Source organism: Bos javanicus, chromosome 5, assembly GCF_032452875.1.
Source record: "Bos javanicus breed banteng chromosome 5, ARS-OSU_banteng_1.0, whole genome shotgun sequence".
Classification (NCBI taxonomy): Eukaryota; Metazoa; Chordata; class Mammalia; order Artiodactyla; family Bovidae; genus Bos; species Bos javanicus.
In genome coordinates this window covers 69,195,377-69,220,752 of record NC_083872.1, presented here as the reverse complement: position 1 = coordinate 69,220,752, position 25,376 = coordinate 69,195,377, and the positions used below count along the sequence as shown (strand labels likewise).

The window sequence follows — 25,376 nt, the reverse complement described above, 5'->3', positions numbered from 1 at the left end:
TACCAATTTTATACTTGAAATGTCTTGCCTATATGCTTGCAAGCATTTGTTTAAAGACATTTCCACATACTATTAAAGGGAACTCCAGAAAGAGTAAGAACTACTGGTTTAAGACATTCAATTCTGAACAAACATCCAAAGGAAGTAAATTTTGGAAATTGCATTTATTCATGTTCTATTATACATATTGTATTCTCTTAGAACTGGGGGAGAGGAAAGCCCCCACTTAAGGGAGATAACAAACTTACCATCTTTTATAAAATCTAATTAGAATTGACAATGTTATGGTTAGTCTTTAATTCCTGAGAATTTGAACATTAAGTTTTCTGTGAATTCACAACAAATGCGCACACAAATTTTAAATTGCAGTATGTCTGAAAAAAATAAAAATGTTAACATTAATACACTGGCAAAGAAAACCATCATCTAAACTGTGTATTAACTTAGGTGTGAGACACTCAGCCCTGCTGCTCTGCACTGCAACAGCATTTAAATATGCGTACTTTTTCAGAGATGTCAAATAAGTAAATTTATTATACCTTATCCAGTCCGCAGTGACACATTATTTTGAACTAAAGGTAAAACTTGATCTCTCACATTTTTCATAATCATAGGTATCCATGGAGTCAGCATGTGACCTCTATCTAGTATGGATAAAATAACTGACATGTGGGGAAAATGACAGAAACCTTTGATTCTCTTCTAATTAGAATTTCTATTAAAGGAAACAATTTTAGGGAAGTTAGAGAAGAAAAAAAAAGTAATACTGTTGCTATGAAATGGTGACCAATTTGATAGAGTCAAATGCAAGATCATTACTATAAACATTTAAGACAAAATATAAATTATTAATTATGCAGCATGCTTCAGGGCCATTTCCACAATTAGTATGAATTACAAATATTAAATGCCTTTAATCCATCCATTGTACATAATTCTATAAGTCATGTTGACACAATAAAAAACATTTCCTACCTATTCTGTTTCTTCTGAATTTTAACAGTGAAAGTGTTTATCTTGAGCTGGGAAAGTTACCCTGACTGTGACCAATGAGAACAGACAGGGCATTGTACACCCATTCCAAAAGCTGGAAATCAAACAACGTTAGAATTACTCACAAAATTTACCCAAAGAAATGCTTTATAGGCAAGTGCAATGGAAAAATCAAGTATTTCCTAAAATAACATTAGTATTACATGTAAAGTTTCAAACTTTGTTTTCACTGTAAAGGTATCATTGTATTATATTAAAATATTATAGGCCATGATTAACCATTTTACTATTAACTGATATAATCTTTACAAAAATAAAGCTAATAATAGCTTGTCCAGAACTAAATTTACTCTAAATCTTTCTGTACTTTTTAAATCAGTAAAATGATTTAGTTATTTAGAACTTCATTCTCACAGTGGTAATTTTTTTAAAGCCTGCACAGTGCTAAATCTGATTTCTTAGATTATACTTGGTTTAAAGAAAAAAAATCTGCCCAAACCATCACCAAGACTTCAACTGAACCTAATGTAGAAGAAACCTGAGTTTGGATGTAGAAGTAAGAATTCATTCAGTTTTCTCTGGTATCATATATGCCTTCAGCCAAAAGTAAAGCGTCAAGCAGGACTCTATGGCTTTATCTGTATTTTCCTCCATCTTGAGTATTAAGTAAATCTTAAATTTAAAGCAGTTGTTGGAGGTTAAATAAGTTCTCAAAGCAATGTAAACGAGTTATAAAATACCTCACCAGACAGCAGCAGCTCTTGTGAGTCACGTGACATTAACAACGAGCCAGTTCACACTGTACATAAAGGATACACCAGTGCCTCACCTCTAGTGTCAAGACCATCTTCATTTATCCCTTTTATAAGAATATTGATATGTATGCTTCATGAATTTCAGCCTCAACTCCTTTTGTTTAAACATATTTACTGGCTGTACATAGTATATGCACTGAATTTCCAATGACTGAGACAAATACGGATCAAAGACCTACGCAAATACAAATTATAAACATCCATGTAGATTATAAGAGATCTGAGGTGGCAGTTTAGGAATGTGGGTTAACCCTTTAACACTTCATTTCAAATACCGGTTCCCAAGCAGGCACACCAAGCCTAAAGTCCAAGAAAAAAATCTAATCTTTAAATCTCATTCTCAACCTTCGAAAAGTACAGCTTTTAGACGGAGAATGGACTTCACTTTAGAGCACTGCCTTAGAAAGATGCAGCATCTAAATGTTTCCCAGAGATGTGGCCCAGGAAACACTCTGTTATTAGCTTGTAACATCCATTTCACGTACAATTTTGATGATCTCACAGGGGAAACGCAAACCATCAGTATCATTTGACAACAGGATCTGCAGACACCGTGCTGTCGGACAGGTCTCCATTGCTTGTTTTAGTCTCTTCTGAAAGCATGAGTAAAAACAATGGACATATTTATGTTCATTTAAAAAAACAAACTAAAATCGAGGACAATATTGCTAAATTTCAAATGAACAGAATGTTGCATCTACCAAATACTTCTCTAATATCACAAATTATATGCAGTTTATCTGCCTTCATGTTTTAGAACTCTAGGCTAAATACTGCAAATGTGATGTTCTGACTAGTTTGTAATCGGGGTGTGGAACTGTTGAGACATCAGAACTGTGTCTGGAGTGGGGTTGGTTTCACACTGCACGTTCCTCCACGTGGGTGAGGAAATTGTAGTGCTGTTACTGGTAAAAACATGACTGCAAATTCACATATAAAATTGTCCAGAATGAATCCCTTCCCAATTATGTTTATAATTTATTTTTAAATGTGATTTTTTTATTATGAACATAATAAAATGAATTTCTGGCTTTTTGTGCAAAATGTCATATGCATATACTTCATTAACAGAGCAAAACTATTTAGCTAATACATTTAGCAACTCTGACAACTCTGAGCAACCTTTAGCTAACAGCCCTACAGCAGAGCCACCACCCAGGCATCAGGCAGCTATCTGGGTGACATATATTAACCCCAAACCCCAGAGAGTTCCTAAAGAACAGCAGTCCAAAGCAAGGAGCTCTCCTGAGACTGCAATGTTCATTTTGTCCTAATGCTCTAGGCCTTAAAAGTAAACATCCAGTCCACCTGCAGACAAGGTTCTGGCATCACGACAGGCCTGAGCACAGCCTATGCAGTAACTGAACTACTGAATCTAAACTCTTAGATTCTAATCTAAACTGAACTCACAGTTCAGTTACTAATCTAAACTCTTCACGGTTTAGATTATACTGACTCAGATCCTTCCAGATGACTCTGCTAAATATTATTTTTAAATGAATCCAAAAGTAGTAAATACGTATTTTTTCATTTAATAAATACTGAGTATCTTCCCAGCAACAGCCTGAAATCATTTTTCAAGCACACAATTATCAATACTTACTTAGTATAGATTCCAAAAATGCTTGCATATGCTAGTAATACTGATGTAACATTATCAACAGGGAATAGGGTAATGGATGTAAGTGGTCTACAGAAATGAATGATCTCTTCAGTGTGAAATATTTTAAAAATTTAACTGATAAGATTAATAAAAATATCATAGTTCATGAAGTTCTTTTATTCTTGATCGCTGTGATATAAATACGAGTAAGAAGAAAGAAAGCAGGGCAAACACGAAGCCCGTGAAGCTGCTGTACGTAGTTCTGAGCGTCCAAAGAGGAAGCCTAAGTGGCGTAACTTCCATTAACAGAAAAAGGAAATAACCATTTTTCAGAGAAAACAACTGGTGCTAAATTTCAAATCTGAGAAATGATCATGAGGGTCCCTTAAATATGAAATACTGAAGAATTTACATCCACATAGATTGTATCTGACAGAATCCTCTCCCCAGTGACCATCAGTTATGGCTGTACTGCTCTGATTCTCCAAGGTCTGGCTATAGAGGAGCACAGGAGGCTATTCACTCTGATACTGAAACAGTCTTGACTGTTATGCCTCCTGAGTCACCTGGCCCAGGCATTCAGTCAACATCTAGTCATCAGCAGTTCTGCACTCAGCAGCATTTAGTCTCCTCTAATCTGTTCCTTCTCATCTGCTAACAGTTGAAGGGTGAAAGAAAAAACCCAAACTTTGTACAATTTTAAATTAAGATGAACTGAATAAAGTGTTATTCCAGAATGAAATGCATGTTAAACTTCTTTTCAGTTTCATAAATGATCCACTTAGGCTTTACTTTTAAAAAAAAGGACATTTCTAGGTTTATATATTTTTTCAAAAAGAAAAGTCTGACTAAATAAAATGGGGTATTCAAATCTATTATTGATGAAAGATTTACTAGTCTTTCCAAATAAAAGCCACTCACTAACCTTCTTTCTCTTTCTTTTCTTGGTTTTCTTCAGCCGCAGTCTTGTCAGCTCTGAAGAAAATTCTTGCACTGCTCAGTGAGAAATACAGCAATTCAAATTCCTAAGTAATAAAAATATCAGAAATAAAAGTTTAAAATATGTATTTTAGCAAAATATCAAAATTACCATATTTAATATCTCTTCATTTTTCTAAAATGCTCTAGTGAGTGCAAATCATAAATACAGAAACTGAACGAAGCAATCCATCCATTTTAAAGATATGGGTCAAATGGCTTCCAAGTATCATTCATTTAAAAATATACTCTTTATGACCACTGTTCATCTCACCTATTAAAATGGGAGTTTCAATATGATTGACATTTTTTCAGTGATCAAGAAGTAATGGGTATTAAAAAGTCAAACCAGATTTGACTATTATTCTCCTCTACCTGCAGATAAACATCCAGTCGTTTCTGAGTGAGATTCATGGTTTGTAGTAGTTTTTCATCCTGACTAGTTGACTGTACATTCTGTTGCTTAGCAACTGCTCTCATCTCCTTCAGGTATTTCTCTCTAACAGACTGGAACCAGTGAAGTGAGTCAAATTCCTGGTACTGATCCAAAAGCTTCAGAATGTAAGCCACACCTAGTCATCAGCAAAACCAAAATCAAATTACAATGTGTACACAGACTGTATTCTACTCTACCAATAATTCTTAAAATTAACCATTTTAAAATTAATCCTCTTTCCAATTACACTTTACAGCACAAATGAGAAGTTTAGCAACATGGCTTAATTCCTCCTTAAAAAGATGTGATCCTATAAAGAAATTTTTTTTTTAAAAAGCCAGTCAAGAAGATAAAAAGAAATAATATGGCTATGAAGATCTGCAGATCACCTGGAGATAACATAGGGCTATAAGAGTGGTTCTACTGCTAAACAGACAAGTGAGGAAACTACAAGGAAACCAGAGAAACTAAATAAAAGATGGTCAGACTGTAAAACTACAACAAAAACAAAGCCTAAATAATTAATCCAAGTGATCAGCAACACCAAAGGAGCATGAACAGTACAAATGATGGGAAACAAGTATTACCAGATGACCCAGCTAAAAAGTAACCAGTAAATAAACACAGCTTGTGAAAAACAAATCTACGCAGAGCACACAGACCTATTCTCAAGCGAGTATTTCAAAAAATTCATTGTAAGGTAAACACAAAATTCATGGGAAAAGAATTCATTAAGCTTACCCATGGCAAAGCCATCATCAGTAAAGGCAGCTCCAATTTTATTTTTTTTATTCAACTTCTCCTTGCAACTAATGGAATGCTCTACAAAGTTGAGGGTCTAAAAAGATATAACAACATATCAGAGAAACGACTGTGCTAAAGAGAGTCAGAATTTAGTTCCTGAAACAGACATTTCAAAAATTATAAATAGAATCTCTTCTAAGTTCCTGCCTTTTTGATTTGAAACACTTGCCTCATATAAAAAGCCTCTTGGTGAGATCACAATATGTGTAAGTATCTCATAATGGCTCTTTTCCAAATCCTTTAAATGTCAGCACTCCCTCAATCACCACTTAACCCAAGCACAGTGCCTTGTTATAAGATTCATTCTAAAATATCATGCACATTTTACAGATGAAGGGACTAAGGCTTGAGAAGTTTAGTAACTTCCCGAAAGCCATAATCTAAAGCAAAGCTGAGTCAGAAAAGTAGGTCTGCTTTACTTAAAAGCTTAAGTACTCTGAAACACAGCAATGCTTAGTTCTGCCCACCCAATTCATGCTATAATAGTACTTCTTACCATATTCTTGGCTTAAAAAGCTTAGTGGTCATTTGGATAAACAAATTCCCCCCAAAAAGCACTTCCCTAAAAATTTAGCTCCTGTAAAATACCTTAACTAATCACAGCATTTATTCAACAAAGATTTACTGAAACTTACTATGTGTGCTCAGTTGCTTTAGTCGTGTCTGACTATGACCCTCTCTGGACTGTAGGCTCCTCATTCCATGGGATTCTCCTCAGTCCATGGGATTCTCCAGGCAAGAATACTGGAGAGGACTGTCATGCCCTTCTCCAGGGGATCTTCCCAACCCAGGGATGGAACCCATGCCTCCTGTGTCTAATACACTGAAAGTAGGGATGGAACCCATGCCTCCTGTGTCTAATACACTGAAGGTAAATTCTTTATCCACTGAGCCACCAGGGAGGCCCAATTAAATAATTACAGTAAAAAAAATGAATACCATCTAACACTCTACAGGGCAACACTCCTGACAATGACAGAAATGCAGCGCATCTACAGTGTCCAGCCCAGTAAACCACCAGCCGCATCTGGCCACTGTGCACTTGAGATGTGGCTAGTGAAAGTGAGTGCCTGAACTTTTTATAAAATTTTAACTAATTTAAGTGGCCACTTGGGGCTATGATAGCACAGTACAGGAATAAAGAGAGGCCTGTTCAAAAATAATTGTGGTACAATATGATAAGTACTACAATAGCTTACACTGGAAACAAGATTATCAAATTTCACTTTTTTTTTGCCTGTAAAACTTACTTGGCAATGAACTGCATTTTGTAAAATCTTTGTTAAAGACTTCTTCCTTAGATATTTCATGGTTTTTTCTGAAATTAGATTAAAACTCAAAAAAACAATAGTGTCCCATACTTTTCTTCTTTGTAGTGTTCTTAACCCACCTGTTTTCTCCATCACTAACTGAATTTTGACAGCTGCCCTGCAAAACTCCTCTTCCTCATATCCACAAATGGTTCCTCACTGCTGTTTACTATGGCTTCAAATTAAAGAACCATGGTGAGAATTCACCGTGAGTTAACTACATTATTACTGAAATATAACTAAGATAGACTTGCCTCCAGTCTCACAACTATCTGAGTATGAAAAGACAATGCTTATCAGATAAATATGGACATTTTTGCTACATGGTATAACCATTATTATGACAGAGTATTAACAATAAATGTATTTTAAAAAGAAACAATAGAAAGGAAAATGCATGAAGAAAAAAGCTGTCCATAGCCATCAGATACTTTGAATTCATAATAATGGTTCTAAGTTGGCAGACTACAGTCCATGGGGTTGCAAAGAGCTGGACTTGACTCAGCGACTAACACTTTCACTTTCGGGTTTCCCTGATGGCTTAGACAGTAAAGAATCTGCCTGCAATGTGTGAGACCCTGGTTCAATACCTGGTCAGGAAGATTCCCTCCTCCAGTATTCTTGCCTGGATGATTCCATGGATGAGCCTGGTGGGCTACAGTCCATGGGGCTGCAAAGAGTTGAATACGACTGAGCAACTAACAATAGTATGTTAGAATATATGTGTTAATTCAGGCAGCAACATTAAAAAAGTTATTGCTCTTGATCAAAGTTAGATGTAATCAGAAGTTACATCTGCTCAGTGATATTTAGACTTTAGAGCTATTCTTTTACAATTTTTTTTTTTAAGAAAGAGCTTTGTTAAAGAAACCTTTACAGAAGAATAACTCTTTCCTAATATATACCTCTCTAATCTCTTAACTCCATTTTCCTCACTGTAATAACTGTTTTCATACTGCAATTGTGGTTATTTTTAAGATGTCAACTACAGAACTAGAGCAGCACACACTGTATACGATTAACAAAAATTTAGTTTAGATGTTAATATTTACTACTGAGTAGAGATATGCCATGCTATGCTAAGTTGTTTCAGTCATGTCCAACTCTTTACAACCAATGGTCTGTAGCTTGCCAGGCTCCATCTGTGGTTCTTTACCGCTAGTACCACCTGGGAAGTCCCTTTAAATAGTATGCTTTTAAAAAACACTTCATATTTTAACAGTCTACAATTAATCACTTAAAATGACTATATAATTCAGTCCAAAGATTACATGGTATATATATAAAATAGAATATACGCAAGTAATTTAAATCACACTAGGATTCCTCTGGCAGTTATTAACTCATAAGAATCTATCTTAATTATAAAGAAGTCTCATTCTGCACAGCTAGTAAGTAAAAATTCTAGGCTACATTCACTGAGACCACATTTAGTTTTATCTACAACCAAAAAGTCAACAATACAGTCTGTGTGCATTTCTTGCTGTAAAAAAATAATTGGATCTATTTATTAATACTTTAAAAAATTCATTTTGTGTATTAAAAATACTCACCAGAGGGGGAACAATGATATAAAAATTTCGGAGATGTATATTCTTTGGCCTTCGAAATTCTGGAGCAAAAACATCCACAAGCATTTTGAAATATTCTGTGCCTTCAGCAGAATTTCGTGTGTGATCACTGAGGACTGAATCCAAATGCCTAAAATGCAAAAAAAAGAAAGAAAGTATTTATTTGGCTCCTTTCTCAAAAGAAGGGGAAGCTTTTAAAATCCACCTCTCATTAGTTTAGATGAGAGCACTCAAAAATATGAATTACTGGAAGACATCTCTAAACTTCCTTGGAGTACAGGATGAACTTTTTTTTTTAATGGACAGAAGCTTATCATTGTTTAATTAACTTAGTCCCTAAAAGAGAACATGTAGTGCCTCTTGAAATTTTAGAGTTTTGTATTTCTTCTTCTCAAAATGAACTGTGCAGAAGTCCATTTCATTGTAAATAAATCCCTCTTCATCTTAACTCTCTTCACTAACATTCCTACACTTCCTGACTTCAACTGTAATCTATCTCCTTTTCAAGAATCTAGTTTCCCACTCAACCTTCAGGCTTCCCTCATAGCTCAGTTGGTAAAGAATCGGCCTGCAATGCAGGAGACCCTGTTTCGATTCCTGGGTCGGGAAGATCCCCTGAAGAAGGACAGGCTATCCACTCCGGTACTCCTGGCCTTCCCTTGTGGCTCAGCTGGTAAAGAATCTACCTGCAAGATGGAAGACCTGGGTTTGATCCCTGCGTTGAGAAGATCCCCTGGAGAAGCAAAAGGCTACCCACTCCAGTATTCTGGCCTGGAGAATTCCATGGACTCTATAGTCCGTGAAGTCGAAGAGTCAGACATGTCTGAGCGACCTTCATTCATTCACTGAGTCAACCTTCAGAAACATTAGCTGCTGCTTCTACATCCTTATGTATGGCTATTATCACTTTCAAATTACTATTCCTCCACCAATAAATGGTAGAAATCTCTCTCCTTTGAGATGCATGTGACCCAACTATGTCCAACTATCTAACCACTCCTTCCTGAAAGCAGGCATCTATTAACCATTTTAACCACTTCACTTCATTTATCTTGAACTATGATACCTGCTCCAGAAGACATTAATGTCCATTTAGAGAATCAATTTATTATCATAACGTCTTAATTCCCTGACATCACCTGCCATAAACTTTATTTTACTTGATGAGTAAACATCAAGGCAAGAACACAACACAGGTACTCGCCATTACACTGCATCAGGGGGCCCTATGTCAGCATGTAAGGTGGATACATCAGTCTCTCCACTGGGAAGGTGTTTTTTCCCCTTTATGATTAATAATCAATTTGTGAGACAATGTTTTCATAGTGAATACTCTGTTCTCCAAAAATGTTTGAGAATTCATTGATGATTTTTGTCTGATGTCAAGTCCTACAGTGGTAGTTGCAAAACTGGTTTTTCCCCTAAATTTTCTCATCCCTTTCATATTTACTAGCTGGCAATCACTGTAAAAAGGAACTTTCCCTCTGTCTCTCCAACTTTTATTATCACTGTATCACAGATTCTTCTTCAGTATTATGATCAATTTCTACCATTATTCTTTTTGATATTCAAATTGTTTCCACTTTGTCCAAGGGTGCCCCTTCATGCCTGACTCAATAACTGTTTTGGTTATTAATAAGAAAACCCAGTTTTCTAAATACTTAACAATTCTGCATGCCTTTTCAACTTTTAAATTGTGTTCCAAAATCACTACTTAAAAGTCTATACATGTGCATTGTTCAGTAAGATTGTCATTAGCTATTTAAATTTAAATGAAATAAAGATTTTATTTCAATTCCCTAGTCCATTAGCCCTATTTCCAGTGTTCAACAGCTACATTTGGCAGTGACCACTGTACTGGACACTACTGCTCCAGATTACATAAGGATGGACCAGTATTCTAGAACCATGCTGCAAAGAGGAATATTAAAAAAGAGTAAAAAGAAATAGGTAAGTGGCTTCTCTGGTGGCTCAGTGGTAAAGAATCCGCCTGTCAATGCAGGAGCCAAGGGTCTGATGTGTGATTCAGGAAGATTCCACACACCGTGGAGCAACTAAGCTCACGAGCTACAACTACTGGGCCTGTGTTCTACAGCCTGGGAGCCGCAACAAGGAAACCACCACAGTGAGAAGTCCACGCACCACAACTCGAGAGTAGCCCTCACTCTACTTTGTTGAGTAGCTACAACAAAGACGCAGCACAGCCAAAAATAAATAAGTAAATAAAATTATTTTTTAAAAATAGGTGAAATGTATTTCGTTAATGAGATTTTTTTAAATTTCTTCTTTTTAAAAATTATTTAGCTGCACCCAGTCTTAAGCTAGAGCACAGGAACTCTTAGTTGCAGGCTTGTAGGCTCTAGTTTCCTGACCAGGGATAACCCAGGTCCTCTGCATTGGGAGTGAGGAGTCCTAGCCACTGGACCACCAGGGAAGTCCCAATTTTGTTAATGAGATATTTGGCTTTTTTTTTTAAACACTAAATCCTCAAAATTAGTTATGAACTTTATACTTCAGCACGTTTCAATATGGACTAACCAACCACATGTCAAGTGTTGAACAGTCACATGTATCTGAGGGCACCGTCTAGAAGATCCCTTTTAGTGACGCTGGAAAGATCTCAGAATACTGCAGTCTTAAAACAAATTGTATCCCATAAAAACACCATTATTTGCATAATAAAAACACTGACATATCAGTTTATATGTTATCCTCTAGTCTTTAATGTTTAAATGAACATACATGTTTTTAAATCTCCAAATTTAACTTATTTTTCCAAGATTAGATTACCTTGCTGCTTTTAACGTTTCTTCTGCAAGACCTTCTTCTTTGACTAGTTCTTCAAAATTTACAATATCTTCAAGATCAGGTACAAATCTACATTAAGAATTTTAGAAGGCATTTATTAAAGCAAATTAAATATATGCAATTGACAGACGAAAAGCAGTACTGTAAGACTAAATTTTTCAACAATATCTTTGGAAAGAACTCTGCATTTATTTCACTTGTATTATTAATATCACCAGTTTATATTTGGAACAACTGAGTTCCAAAACTCAATTTCAGCATTTTTAATTATTTACATATAATCATCAAATTATAATCTTTACAAATTATGTAATCTATAGAACATTTCAAACTGCACCAATAAAAGAAATTAATTTCAAAAAATACAGGTTTAAAATTTGAGAAAAATATTTAAGTAGTAGGATTAATGGTTTTCTTCCATATTTGATCTCAAAATATATCAACAAGAAAAGAAAAAAGCCCCTTCTACAATATTACTTACAATAAAGACAGATTTAAATGACATAAAATTTCTAAATGGCATAAATAAGGCAAAAATATGCTTGCATCCATACCTAATGGCATTGCTGCTACAGTGAAGGCCACCAGATCTTATCATTCGTACATAGCCCATAGCATTACCTTAAAAACCACATACACACAAAAAAATCAGATGTTTATACAAATAACTCTAAGTTCTAATAATCAGGAATACAGTTATATATAGCAGTCAATTACAAGGTTTCAACTCATAAGAACCAAGAGACTTTGCTGTATTTTACTTCAGTTTTGCTCCACAAAAATAAAAGTTACATATTCGTGCACTTAAAATATTGTTGCTCAGTCAGTAGTGTCCAACTCTTTGAATATAAATGTACATAAACTTACACCATCTATATTAAATATTTTAAAAATAACTGTTTTAATTGATAAATGCATTAAATTGAGCACATTTTAAAAACTCAAACATTTAAAAATTACTGTTATCAACAGCTTCTTCACTCACATTAAATAACATGTCTCTCTCTCCCTCTCTCTCTCTCTCTCTCACACACACACACACACACACACACACACAGCTGCAAGTGGTATCAAGAAATCCTTATTTGATTCCTCCCAAACTAGTATCTCCAACCAAGACTGTTCCTCTAGGCTTTTTTTAATCCCATGCCTACATCTCCATGTCTAAGAAGAATTTTTAATTTAAGAAGTTTAACTCCAACTGAAGATCTTCACCCCCAGTTATATTTTCTTCCTCAGAAACTGATAAGTCTATCCTTCCAGTAGCTCAGGCCAAACCCAGTGAAGTCATCTCTGCCTCCTTCCTTACCCTCAATGTCGTTGTTTAGTTTAGTTAGTAGTGTCCAACTCTCTGTGACCCCATGGACTGTAGCCCACCAGGCTCCTCTGTCCATGGGATTCCCCAGGTAAGGATACTGGAGTGGGCTGCCATTTCCTTCTCCAGGGGATCCTCCCTGTGGTTCAAACCTGCATCTCCTGCATTGGCAGGAGGATTCTTTACCACTGACCACCAGGGAAGCCCTCCTTTCCCTCATACTTCAATCAATGGCAAATTACACTGGCTCTACCTTCAAAATGTCACCAGAATTCAACCAGTTTTCCCGACCTTCACAGCTCTCACCCTATTCCAAACCACCAGCGGTTCTTGCCTAGAATACTACACTATGCAATGGTTTCCTGATCTATTTCCACCTTCAGTATGCCACCCCTCAACAATGTTTCCTTTATATAGAGGTTAGTGGTTCTTTGATTCTGCCCCTTGCAACTGTTCTGACACCACACCCTACCATCTGGGTCTTCACTAACTCCATTCCAGCCCAACTGGTTTCCAAAAATGCTAAGCAGACTCGGGACTTTTGCATTTACCACCACCTCTTCCTGGTAAACTCTTTCCTTAGCTATACATGCACGTGGCTTATTCCTTCATGTTATTTAGGTTCCTGCTCACGTGTCACCTACTTAGAGCTTTCCCTAAATGTCATTAAACTATATCATTCCCTGAATATCATTTAAATCATTTAAAATCATTAAGTTTAATGATATGTCACCTTACTCAGCTCCTATTACTGATACATATCTTTTTGTCTGTATCTCCCCCAACTAGAATGCAAAATCTATGATATAGCTTTTGTTTTCTTCACTGCTCCAACCCTAAAGCCAACATTTCCTATTCAAATGAAATGAAAACACTTGTAAGAACAAACAAAAAGATAAGAAGTAGTCAATACTTCATATATTACAATAATAAAATTATGCACTTAACAGACATTATTTCATCTGATATCATTAAAAACCTTCAATTAGGTATCACTGAATCCAAGGCTTATCCCAATATAAGAAATGATGTTAAAATGCTTCTTTAATATGCATCTTAGAAAAATGAAGTATCTAGTTTGATTGTTTTCCATCAAATTGGTCAAATTGTTTTCCTCCAAATTGGCTGATCAAAATATGCTGCTGCTGCTGCTGCTAAGTCGCTTCAGTCATGTCCAACTCTGTGTGACCCCATAGATGGCAGCCCACCAGGCTCCGCCGTCCCTGGGATTCTCCAGGCAAGAACACTAAAGTGGGTTGCCATTTCCTTCTCCAATGCATGAAAGTGAAAAGTGAAAGAGAAGTTGCTCAGTAGTGTCCGACTCTTAGCGACCCCATGGACTGCAGCCTACCAGGCTCCTCCGTCCATAGGATTTTCCAGGCAAGAGTACTGGAGTGGGGTGCCATTGCCTTCTCCGCAAAATATGCTAGTGAGAAGCAAATAGGGAGCAGCAGTAAAGAGTACTACTGTGAGCTAGACTACTGGGTTCAAATCTGAACTCTGTGCTTTTTAGCTACAAAACCTAGGTCAAGTTATAAACTTTGTATCTTAGTCTCTTCATTTATTAAATTAAGCTATAATGGGTTAAACACTGGGTTTATTGTCATAGATATTACCAGCACCTAGAAATACTGTACTGTCCTCAATAAATATGTGGAATCAATGAATATAATACTTACTTCACAGCATTGAGTTTTACATGTGTTAGAACATATAAAGCACTCAGAATAACTTTGGCACATAACGAATGCTCAATAAATGTTAATGGTGGTGGTTATTCATTCAGCAGGCAGGTTATTACACAAGAAGACTTCTCATTTTGCTCCCAGCTCTAGATTCCTTACTCCTTTTCTCAACAGAGTTAACAGACTCAAAAACATATTACAATTTTTACGGGCAGAGGTAAAGAACTTATATTTCCTAAGAAAAGAATAAAGAATAAAATACTGGAACAAAGTGAAAAGGATAATATTCACCAACTGTGCAATACATGCCAGGGGCAGAGGTGACATGATTTTTTGTGTACTGGGGAAAAATGTGTATTTTCATGTACATTGGGGGGCAAAATGACTAGCATCCTAAGCTCATGAATTAATGATTACTTCAAAGTACAAAACTACTTTTAGAAAATGTAAAAACATAAAATAAGTACTACCACAAGCAGTATTCACAAGGGGAAAAAACTTATTGGTGTGTGAATTTTAAAGTTTTAAGCAACACTGCTCTGAAGAAACAGCTCTTGAGTACCACGGACTCTAGCTTTGGGTATCTGACCTCTGGGATATTACATGCAGAACTGTATGTGAACATGCATAGGGGCATTATTCTGAGGAAAATCAATTCAGTATTTTCATCAAATTCTCAAAAAGGGTTAACAACTATTGCTCCATAAATTTACAATCTAATATGACATTAAACATCACTATGAATAAAAGATTACTAGACAGTATCTCACTATTAAATTGTTTAAAATTAAAAATTTACAAAAGTAGAAGTCTCTAAGTTCTTGTACTAATACAAAATAGAAAGTTTTAATGTGTAAACCAATTAATTTATATAATTTTAGCTAGTGCTCACTGACTTTATTCCCTAACTAAATGTTTATTATACCTTTCCCACTAGTAAACTTAAAGCCTCTTGAGAACAAAGGCTATTTGTATTCTCAGCATCAAGAAAAATACCTGGTATAACAAAGGCTTTATAAATGTTTGATAAATGAATCAATGAATCTCAGGAGGCCAAATTTTGCCAAATTAGAGTCAATAATGGCTTCCCCAGTGGGTCAGGCGGTAAAGAAATTGCCTGCAATGCATAAGACCCAGGTTTGAGTTCTGGGTCGGAAGGGCCCCTGGAGAAGAAAATGGCAACCCACTCCAGTATTCTTGTCTGGAGAATCCCAGGGACAGAGGATACTGGTGGGCTACCATCCATGGGGTCACAGAGAGTCAGACATGACTGAATGACACAGTTTCAGTTTCAGAGTCAGTAAGAATTTACTGAACTGCTTGCGGTCTGCAACTGTGAAGAATACAAAACATCTTCGGACTTGGAGCCGAAAAACCCTGGTTAAAATCCCAGCAACACCACTTATTTCTGAGTTTTTCTTTCTTCATCTTTAAAAAGATGATTACATGCCTATCTCAAGTGTTACCGTGAGGACATTAATAGAGGTAATGCATATGAAAAGCTCAAATAAGTATACAGATTTTTAAATCTTGGATTATTTTTAAGTGAAGTTCTTCCTTTTAAATAGTGTTACACATTTCAGAAAACAAGTTCTACTTGTAAGGCAGAAGGACAACTCAAGAAGTTACATATAAACATAAAATGATGGAGCATAGAAAAATTATTAAATAACTTTTCACCTTAACACCGCACATCTTTGCATTCAGGCTTAACCTGAGGGAATCTCTTTTAAAAGTCTGAAATAGGACCTTGAAAAGAATAGGCACCCAATAAATAATTACCAGTTGACTATTATGAGTATGGCCTTTGAGATGAGTTATATTTTTAATTTAACTGAAGAGGTTTTATTTATCCACAATGTATTTTATAAATATTTTATTTGTCTATCAATTATTTGTGCACCAACCATCCAATCATACTTGAAAAACTTTTGGTAAGGAAAGGAATTTACTAGTGGAATAAAGCTAAACTTAGGCACGCACATATTAAAGTTCATTCCTATGAGATATTTATAATATATCAGACAGATTCCTGGCATTTGTACTTTACTTTCCAACATGTTTACAATAACTTACCAATTTGGCTGATGAGCTGCCTGAACTGATCAAGGTAGCTTTGCCCCTCTGGGGTTATTCCAAGTTTTCTGATGCCTCGATTGAATTTTTCTGCTCTTTCAAAAGGATACTAGAGAGAAAATTTGAAGATTGCCATTATTAATAAAGACTCCTAAAACATAAAATATCTACCAAATCAATCATACCAATATCACTGTTCTAATTTTGCATTTCCATTGTGTTAAAAAAAATAATTACTGAATTTAATGACAAAAAAATTATATATAGCACAAAAACTACCAATATTCAAGGTTAATATAAATTAAATATTTTTATATTAAAGGGAATAATTATGAATGCCACCAAACTTAGATTTCCCATTACCAATATCAGTCTTCCAACTGCTCTATCAGATAGATAAAAGAAATCAATGCTTCCTAGAAACATCTTACCAAGATTTGTGGTAAGTTTCCATGGGCTGAAAAGTATTAGGGGCTTACATAAAAACACACTCCTTCCCAAGTAACACACATCAGCTGAACTAAAATTTCTAGCTGCCATCACCGATTAAAAAAAGGTTTTTCAAGTCTTAGTCAATTTTTTTTCAATCATTCATTTTATATAAGTAACAAATGGAAACAATTCTTATACAACAACAGTACCATTTATTTCTCTGAACATTAATTTCTGATTCAATAAAAATGAGTTAATATAATTTCCTGATAACTGATCTGTAATTTTATTAATTATTTTGCTGCTCTGATACTGAAAAGAATGAACTACTAATATATAAGAGGGCTAGAACTAGGTGATGCTTAAGAAGAGTAATAAAAACAGGTTTGGATGTGGCAAATCAAACATAAAATCCATCCAAGCCTGCTGGTTTCTCTATCCACATGGCTATATGCAGCCTCTGTACAGTTAACACTTACAGTTCACTTCACTATGGGAAAATTCAGTCCAGAGGGCAAAAGTAAAATAGCATTCTTATAAATTATTGGTGGGATTGTCAACTGGTGCAATACTTTTAGAGTACTTGGCAACATGTATCAAAAATTTAAATAATCATATTCTTTGCCCTTTTCTGCTTCAAGGAATCTGTCTTTCAAAAACAGTCCCTAACACTGAGATAAATATACAAGGATGTTATCTGTAGCACTGCTGGTAGCACAGAGAAATCAGAGGCTACTGAATAACTATTTCTCAGTAGGACATTAAAGGAGTTACAGTATGCATCTTTACTATCAACTCTGCAGAAGAATGAGGTAGATCTATAGGTGCTGACGTGATAAGCACACTGCAAAACAGCATGTTTAGTATTAGTCCATTTTTGTTAAGGGAAAAAGCAGTATTTGTAATGCACAAATACATGTTTATCACACAGACATCTGGAAGACGTCACATGACACTATTAATAGCAACTGCCCCCAGAAAATGGAATTGGGAGAAAACAGAAATGAAGGAGAACATTTAGTTTAAATGTTAAACAATACATTGTTTAAATGTTTCAAAATGAGCACGTTCTGCTTTTGCATTATTTTAAAATGAAGAAAAGTAATACCTGGTTACATTCATCATTTACTTTTTCCTTACACTTTCACTTACAGAGAATGCAAAGGGTAAGAAATTATAAGAGAAAATACAGAAAACTGGAAGGCAAACCAGGGAGTTATGTGAAAAATAAAAAAGAAAACAAAATCGCTAACAGAGCAACTCATAATGAATTTCAGCATAAACACTTGCTATATAGGCAAACGCCGAAGATATTGAAGGTTTGGTTCAAGACCCTGCAACAAGGAAAATACTGCAATAAAGTGAGTCACGTTAATTTATGGTTTCCCAGTGTAATACAAGAGTTACGTTTTCACTGTACTTAGTCTATTAAGTATTCAATAGCATTACATATAAAAAAATAATGCACATGCCTTAATTTAAAAATACTTTGCTGCTAAATAAAGGTAACCATCATCTGAAAACGCAGGTTTGCCACAAACCTTTGTTAAAAAATACAGCACCTGCGAAGCCCAATGAAGTAAAGCACAGCAATGTAAGGTATGTCAATATATTCAATAGTTGAATCAAACCACCTTTTCAAAAGAACATGTAAAATACCTTGTGATCATTTTGGTCCTTGATTTCCCTGAAAAACCGAATATCTTTAATCAATCTGGATTTGATATGTTCATCATACATAAATTGGCTAAATATATAGAACTTCTTTTTCAAAAACTGGTAGGTGAAATTGACCTATAAAATTAAAATTGGAAAAATTAAATATAAAAATTAATTTCAAATCAGTACTACTAAATAAAATAATCCATTTATAAAGTCTAATTCATTTTGGACCTGAAATACTTAAATGAAGTTTTTATTGCCAAAATTTATAGAACTTTCTAAAAGCTCCTCTTAAATATTTTTATGACACAAAAAAAAGATTTAAAAAATGGAAAAAATATTCACATAATAATATGACTAAGAGCTATAGTGAGAATCATAAACCAGATTTGCCAACACGCTAGGTTTTATGTCATAAACCACACTCAGGAGATTACCAAGCTACATGAATGAACTGATACTAAAGTAAAAAACATGGAGCTCTCTGACCTTTCCTAAAGGAAGATAGTAAACATTCTATTATTTACCCATAAATATTTTGAGCACCTCTTATGTGCAAAACAATGTACCTGCTCTCATGCTAGACACTGCCCTTGTCATCATCAAGTGTATTCTAATGGGAGTGACAGGCACTTTAAGACAAGTATACGTTAAATAAACTAGGAAATCTCGACTGCAATAACCTGTAAAATGACAAGTGGAGGTGTTTTGAGAATGGATTAAAAGGCCCTGATCTAGACTTAGAAAACACTGAAAAAGTAGGGTTTAAGCTACGATTAAAGTCAAAACAAGATTAATTCTGACCCACAGATGAAAGCCTTGCATTAACTTCCATCGCCACCACCTTCAAATATTACCAATTATTTTGGCATATATATGCCCATGTTAACTAACAGTCTTCATCACCCAGTTATAGAAGTGGGTGCTTTCTCAGAACTTTTCTTGCAGCTTTAAACACTGCTTTTTCTTGATCTTCTCAGTAGTAGTAGCTCTTAAAGATTATTACACATCTTAAATAGTGGGTAAATCTGCCAGTCTCTGATCTTATTTTTTCTGTGCTCAGCTCATCATCACCAGACATCAGGAATTTACATTTATTAGTGTGGTTAACTGATTAACAGCTGTTTCTCCCGCCAGAGTACAATTACTACGAGAGCAAGAAATGTCTGGTTTTCTCATCTCAGCACCTGGCACAGTGCCTGAGACACATAAAATACAGGCATAATTACATCTGTTACATGAATGGTTGATAGATGAGGTCAAAGAAGAGTTTGATCCTGAAAGGTTCAGAAATCTCTATGCAGATGACTCCTGACTTGAAATCTCAAACTCTATCCATGTCTCGTTTTTCTACTGGTAACCACTGACAAAGAGCTCCAACCATATTACTTATCAGCTCAAATACATCTTCTCCACTACACTAAAAATGGTCCTTTGCAACCTTCCAGTCATGTAACTTTTCCTTATTCTCTTACTCCCAAATATTGTACTATTTAAACATTCACATTATTCTTTCCTTAAGGAGAAACCGTGATCTGAAAAGCAGGTAAATTTAAAGATTTCTCTTTTTCCAACAGAGGAAAAACAACATATAAGCTCAAATGATTCAGTCTCTCACATGACTGCCCATAGTTAGGAAGATTTGAGATATTTTTAGCAAACTGCTATTTTTAAGGGTATCAAATAACTAGTAAGTACCCTCCCCCGAAAAAGAGCATGCAAGTGTTAAGTGTTAGTGGCTCAGTCGTGTCTGACTCTTTGCGACCCTATGGACCGTAGCCCTCCAGGCTTCTCTGTCCATGGAATTCTCCAGGTAAGAATACTGGAGTGGGTTGCCATTTCCTTCTCAGGGGATCTTCCCAACCCAGGGATCAAACCTGGGTCTTCTGCATTACAGGTAGATTCTTTGCCTGGTGGCACAGCCACCAGGGACTGATATTAAATAAACTATCGATTTGCTTTCAAAAGCAACTTTTCAGAGACTATCAGACAATCTACACAGATATATATATTTATGCTGATGTCTTCAAATCTCCAATGTTATTTATAATGATCTTGTGATGGTAAGACATTCTAAAGTGCCTTTTGAATCACAAAGCTTCCATTTCCATCTTACACAACTTCAGTGCCAGATACTTCAATTACAACAGAAAAATGGAAATTCAGGTATTATATGAACAGGTAATAATGTGTATTTATCAGAATATTCAATGAAAAAACTATTCTTAAACTTCCAAATTAAACAGCATCAAACATCTGTACAACACCCCCTCCCAGAAGGTTCTTACTGTTGTATTCATGATTCCTGTGCCATGTGTTCGAATCGAATTAGCAATATGCCGAATATTAATAGTGTTCAAATGTTTGTTATTACTTGTTCGTTCAATAAAAATCTGTAATAAAACAAACACAATCCATAGCAAACACTGGTCAGTTAATCTAAGAATTTTAGAACTCTATTTATTAGAGATAATTGGAAAGCCATTCAAGAAGATAATACAGTCAAAGCAAAGAAATAAACAAGATCTCTAAACAATCATTGTTTCCTTTATTTTACTAACTTTCACTGCTAAGAATCAATTCTTTGCCCCTCAGCCTTTCCTACTATACACCCACCCACAATAAAAAAATTTTTATTTACTCACTTGATTGTTGAGATTATAGAGGTATCGAGATACGAATATATGAATGTTTCTCATAATTTCCAAGACATCCAGGCCCTACAAAACAATCCACATATAAGTTCTATTATCATTAGTTTAAAATAATCAAACTTATCAATATAGTAACTTACTGCTTACATTAAGTCACCCAATATTTTAAAATTATTTTAAAGAACTACAGAAAACATACAACCAAAGATCAGACTAGGCTTCTGACACACAAAAACAGGACTAACTGCTTGGGGAAATCTGACTGTTACACCTTTTGTGTAGATAGGAAAAGTTAAAACTTCAAAGATCCATGACTCACATCATTTCCCTACCACTTCTGAGAATATCTGTCTTCCCAAGGATTTTTTTCTATATTCTTTAGAAAGTAAATTAACAGCCAGATTCTAAAAGGCAGCCAGAATATGTGGTGATCTCTAAAGTATTTTTCAGGCACTGTGCAAGGTTCTTTACATGGAATTCTCAAAAAGATATTATTCTTCTAAATTCCACAGCTGATCATCCTTTTTTTCAGTCTTTTATCTTTACTGAGGCTTTCAATGGCTAAGTTAAAGATCTCTCTTGGTAAATGACACACTGCACTTGAAAATATGTGGACTATTTTCAAGTACCTTTTGATATTGATTTCTAACATAATTCCACAGTGATAAGAGAACAGACACTGTATGACTTCAGTTACCTTTAGACCATGAAATTTTTACACCTTGTTTTATGTCCCTGGATATGTTCCAGTGTCTCCTGGTTTATAGTCTATGGGAACTTAAATAGAATTTCTATCCTGCTATTGTGTGAAAATTGTATAAATCTTAATTATGTTGAATTGATTCATAGTGTTTTTCAGGTCTACTATATCCTTCTACTTTTCTATTCATTTTATTAATTTTTGAGAGTCTGATAAGGAAACTCCAACTAAAAATCTTAATTTACTTAAAAAAATAATTGTAATGTATAGTGGACTATATGTAACTTTGTACTGTATTTTCTAAGTCTCCTATAAATGTGTTACTATACTTTCATAATTTAAAAAATTTTAAAAAGGAGGAAAAAAATAAATTCCACAGCTGAAGAACATGAAACTAAGAGAGTTCTGCAAAGTCAAAGAGCTAGGAAGAGGCAGAACCCAGGGATTTTAGAAAGTCTAATTCCAAATCTTTATGCTTCTTTTAATTATACTAGACCACTCTGAATATAAGGACTTCTCAGATGACTCAGTGGTAAAGAATCCTCCCGTCAATGCAGGAGATGCAGGTTTGATTCCAGGGTCAGGAAGATCCCCTGGAGAATGAAATCGCAACCCACTTCAGTATTCTTGCCTGGAAAATTCCATGGACAGGGGAGCCTGGTGGGCTATAGCCCATGGGTTCGTAAAGTGTAGGACACGACTGGGCGGCTGAGCTCACCCATATGTACCTTTAATATACAAGTTACCTAATAAGAATCCTTCATTCTTCAGTGACTACTCTAATATGGCTTTTCTAATTGGGGCTCAAAGTAATATCAAAACACCACTTTGATTAAGTTTTTATTATAGATTTTCTCACATTTTAATCTAAAATTTTGTTTACTCATTATTTTTCTTCCACCAGGCTACAGGTACATGAGCTAAGACTGTTTCTATTTATTTTTGTACCCCTAAACACACTGAGGGCTTCACAGGACACTCAGTGGTGAAGAATCTGACTGCAAAGCAGTCAATGGGTTCAATCCCTGGGTCAGGAAGACCCCTGGAGAATGAAATGGCATCCCTCTCCAGCAACACCGTGTAGTGTGTAGCAAATTTTTGATAAATATTAATTTTTTAAATAAGTAAATGAAAGGATATACAAACTGATCCTGGAACTGGCCTGTATATATGCAGTGAGACAAATGAAAAATTATGATCTTCAAATTTTTGAACTGAATTAATGGATTTTAGTAAATATTGCATCTGGATTATCTTAGAAAGAATTACATACAAATTAACTGAAAACAAATCTTTGCACTCCTGAGATACAACCACATTGTAAATTAGCTTACTGAATTAATAAAGCTAAATATTTTGCACTCAATTTAAAAACAAATACAACTTTATAAATTTAACCATTTTTCTAAGATATTGAAGCACATATATTATATCTAGTTTAAAATTCTTAACCGTGACCTTGACTAAACTTGTAAAAGTTCGGCAAAAGTCACCTCACTATCCTACATTTGTTTCTGAAAAGCTGTACGTAAATTTATGTATGTACCAAAATTTCAACAAAAGGTGAAGTATAAACATTTGGAAGCATGTGATAAATTCTTTCATAAAGCAAATCAGCACTAATTTTTTATTCTTCTCAACTATGAGGTTTTTATATACAGCAAATATTTTCACTTTCAACTTTGAAATATAAACACATACTAAATAAAATTTTTTTTAAAATTGTCTTAGAGAAATACTATTAAGCTACCATTAGACTATACTAAGAACACTTTATACTATACCTGTTCCAAAGTCTGACTAGGAAGATGGGCCTCTGTCATAACCAATCCGTAACGCTGAGTAGCTAAATTTCTCATTTCACTGTAAGTAGCCCAGTCATGAAGAGCTACTGTCGTTAGATTGTAGAAAGTCTTGTCTAGGTAGTGAGTTACATAAGCTTCAAAACAAACAAAAAAATCAAAACTTTTTTTGCTTCATGATAACAGTAGGAAAGGAAGAAAAATGACAGTAAAAACAACTTGTCTTTGAACATTAAATTTCTTCCCTTAAAATAAGGTGCTAGGAATGGGACGACCCTGGTGGTGCAATGGATAAGAATTTGCCGGCCAACACAGAGGACATGGGTTCAATCTGTGATCGGAAGGCTTCACACGCCACGGAGCAACTACGCCCGAGCACCACAACTAATGAGGCTGTGCCCACAGGCCACACCTGCTGTGTGCACGCGAGCCCGCGCTTCACAAGAGAAGCCCCCACAGCGAGCAGCCCGCGCATGACAATGAGAAGTCCCCACCTGCTGCAGTTAGAGAAGGCCCGCACACGGCAACGAGGACCCAGTGCAACCAAAAACAATACTGAAAAATGAATTAATTAAAAAGAAAAGACTGAGAGCTAAAAAGTGTTCTTTAAATAATACAATAAGCTGCCAGGAAAACAAAAATGAAGAAACAAAAAGGAATTCAAGAATAAACGGACTAATACAAGGAAAGATTTTTCTCAAGGTTTTGTTTTTGTTATTTGTTCTTTAACAGAGCAAACACATATAGAATATGACCCTAAGAAGAAAACCAGAACACTCACCTCGAATGTCAATGAAACGATTGAAAAACCGAATTGGATTCAGAGAGAAAAAAAGGGCCAGGTCCTTCATGCCAACTTTGAAAGGGTTTCTGTCATCCAGCTTTAAATGAGTATGCACAGAAAGCCGCAGGTCCTTCTCTATTTCTTTGCACAACTTGTCCAGCAAATGCTATTCAGAAAAAGAATTGATATCTTAAATTTTCAAAATGATATTCCAACTGTATGATACTTCTAGATGTCCGTGTTCTCAATGTGAAGAGCTTTATACTCAATACAATGATGAAAAAATCTGTCAAACTGTCAACCTAAATATTCCTTGGTAAAATATTGTTTCACTGGGAAAGTGAAATTATTTTGCTATCCATTTTACATCAATGACTATTTTTTTAACCAGGAAGCAGTCAGATGAGTTCTAATGAGTTCATTAGTATTTTAAGTATAATACCCTTGCAAAGAAAATCAAAAGCTAATGTCTGGTAGTTTCACCACAAGGAACATGAACATACAACATGGAGCATAAAATTTATATAAACCAGAACAAAGGAAGAAAGATCCTGAGAACATGCAAGAGAAAAATTTTTAAATGCTTCCATATAAAATTATTAAAAAAACACAAAACTCACTGAGTTAACAGCAATGAAATTAATCATCTTCTCTGGTGTAACATGGGGTTCTAAATACTGACCAAGACATGTACCTTATTTTCTAAATATGAATATTCAGCATGATAAATTATATTAAAAATCTCACATTTTTATCAAACCTGAGAAGGTTTATATTGTAAAATTCACTCATTTTTAATTCCTCCCTCCATATAAAAACACTGCTGTCTGAAAATACAGTTTTAAAGATAGCAGTGTTTACAACACACACTTCATTAGAACAAGGAGAGATGCATTTAAATTGTTACACAAGAAACAGGGTTTACGTTTAAATATAAAAGATTTCAGT

General features: G+C 35.0%; 1 protein-coding gene across 6 annotated transcripts in view; it reads right to left on the bottom strand.

The window, feature by feature from the left end:
- Positions 1-145: 145 nt before the first annotated feature.
- WASHC4 (WASH complex subunit 4) overlaps positions 146-25,376 on the bottom strand; it is a 58,186-nt gene continuing 32,955 nt past the window's right edge. For 3 of the 6 annotated variants that reach the window (XM_061417167.1, XM_061417170.1, XM_061417171.1), the window contains 13 exons: positions 24,426-24,594; positions 23,627-23,781; positions 21,134-21,208; positions 20,777-20,881; positions 18,486-18,620; positions 16,395-16,503; positions 11,873-11,939; positions 11,301-11,387; positions 8,493-8,640; positions 5,567-5,663; positions 4,765-4,961; positions 4,337-4,436; positions 146-2,401 (listed from right to left, as the gene is read on the bottom strand). In XM_061417167.1, the coding sequence (XP_061273151.1) occupies positions 2,334-2,401; positions 4,337-4,436; positions 4,765-4,961; positions 5,567-5,663; positions 8,493-8,640; positions 11,301-11,387; positions 11,873-11,939; positions 16,395-16,503; positions 18,486-18,620; positions 20,777-20,881; positions 21,134-21,208; positions 23,627-23,781; positions 24,426-24,594 (1,512 nt within the window). In that variant the 3' untranslated portion in view covers positions 146-2,333. The remainder of the gene's footprint in view (positions 2,402-4,336; positions 4,437-4,764; positions 4,962-5,566; positions 5,664-8,492; positions 8,641-11,300; positions 11,388-11,872; positions 11,940-16,394; positions 16,504-18,485; positions 18,621-20,776; positions 20,882-21,133; positions 21,209-23,626; positions 23,782-24,425; positions 24,595-25,376) is intronic. The other 3 variants (XR_009736519.1, XM_061417168.1, XM_061417169.1) reach the window with 3 other exon arrangements.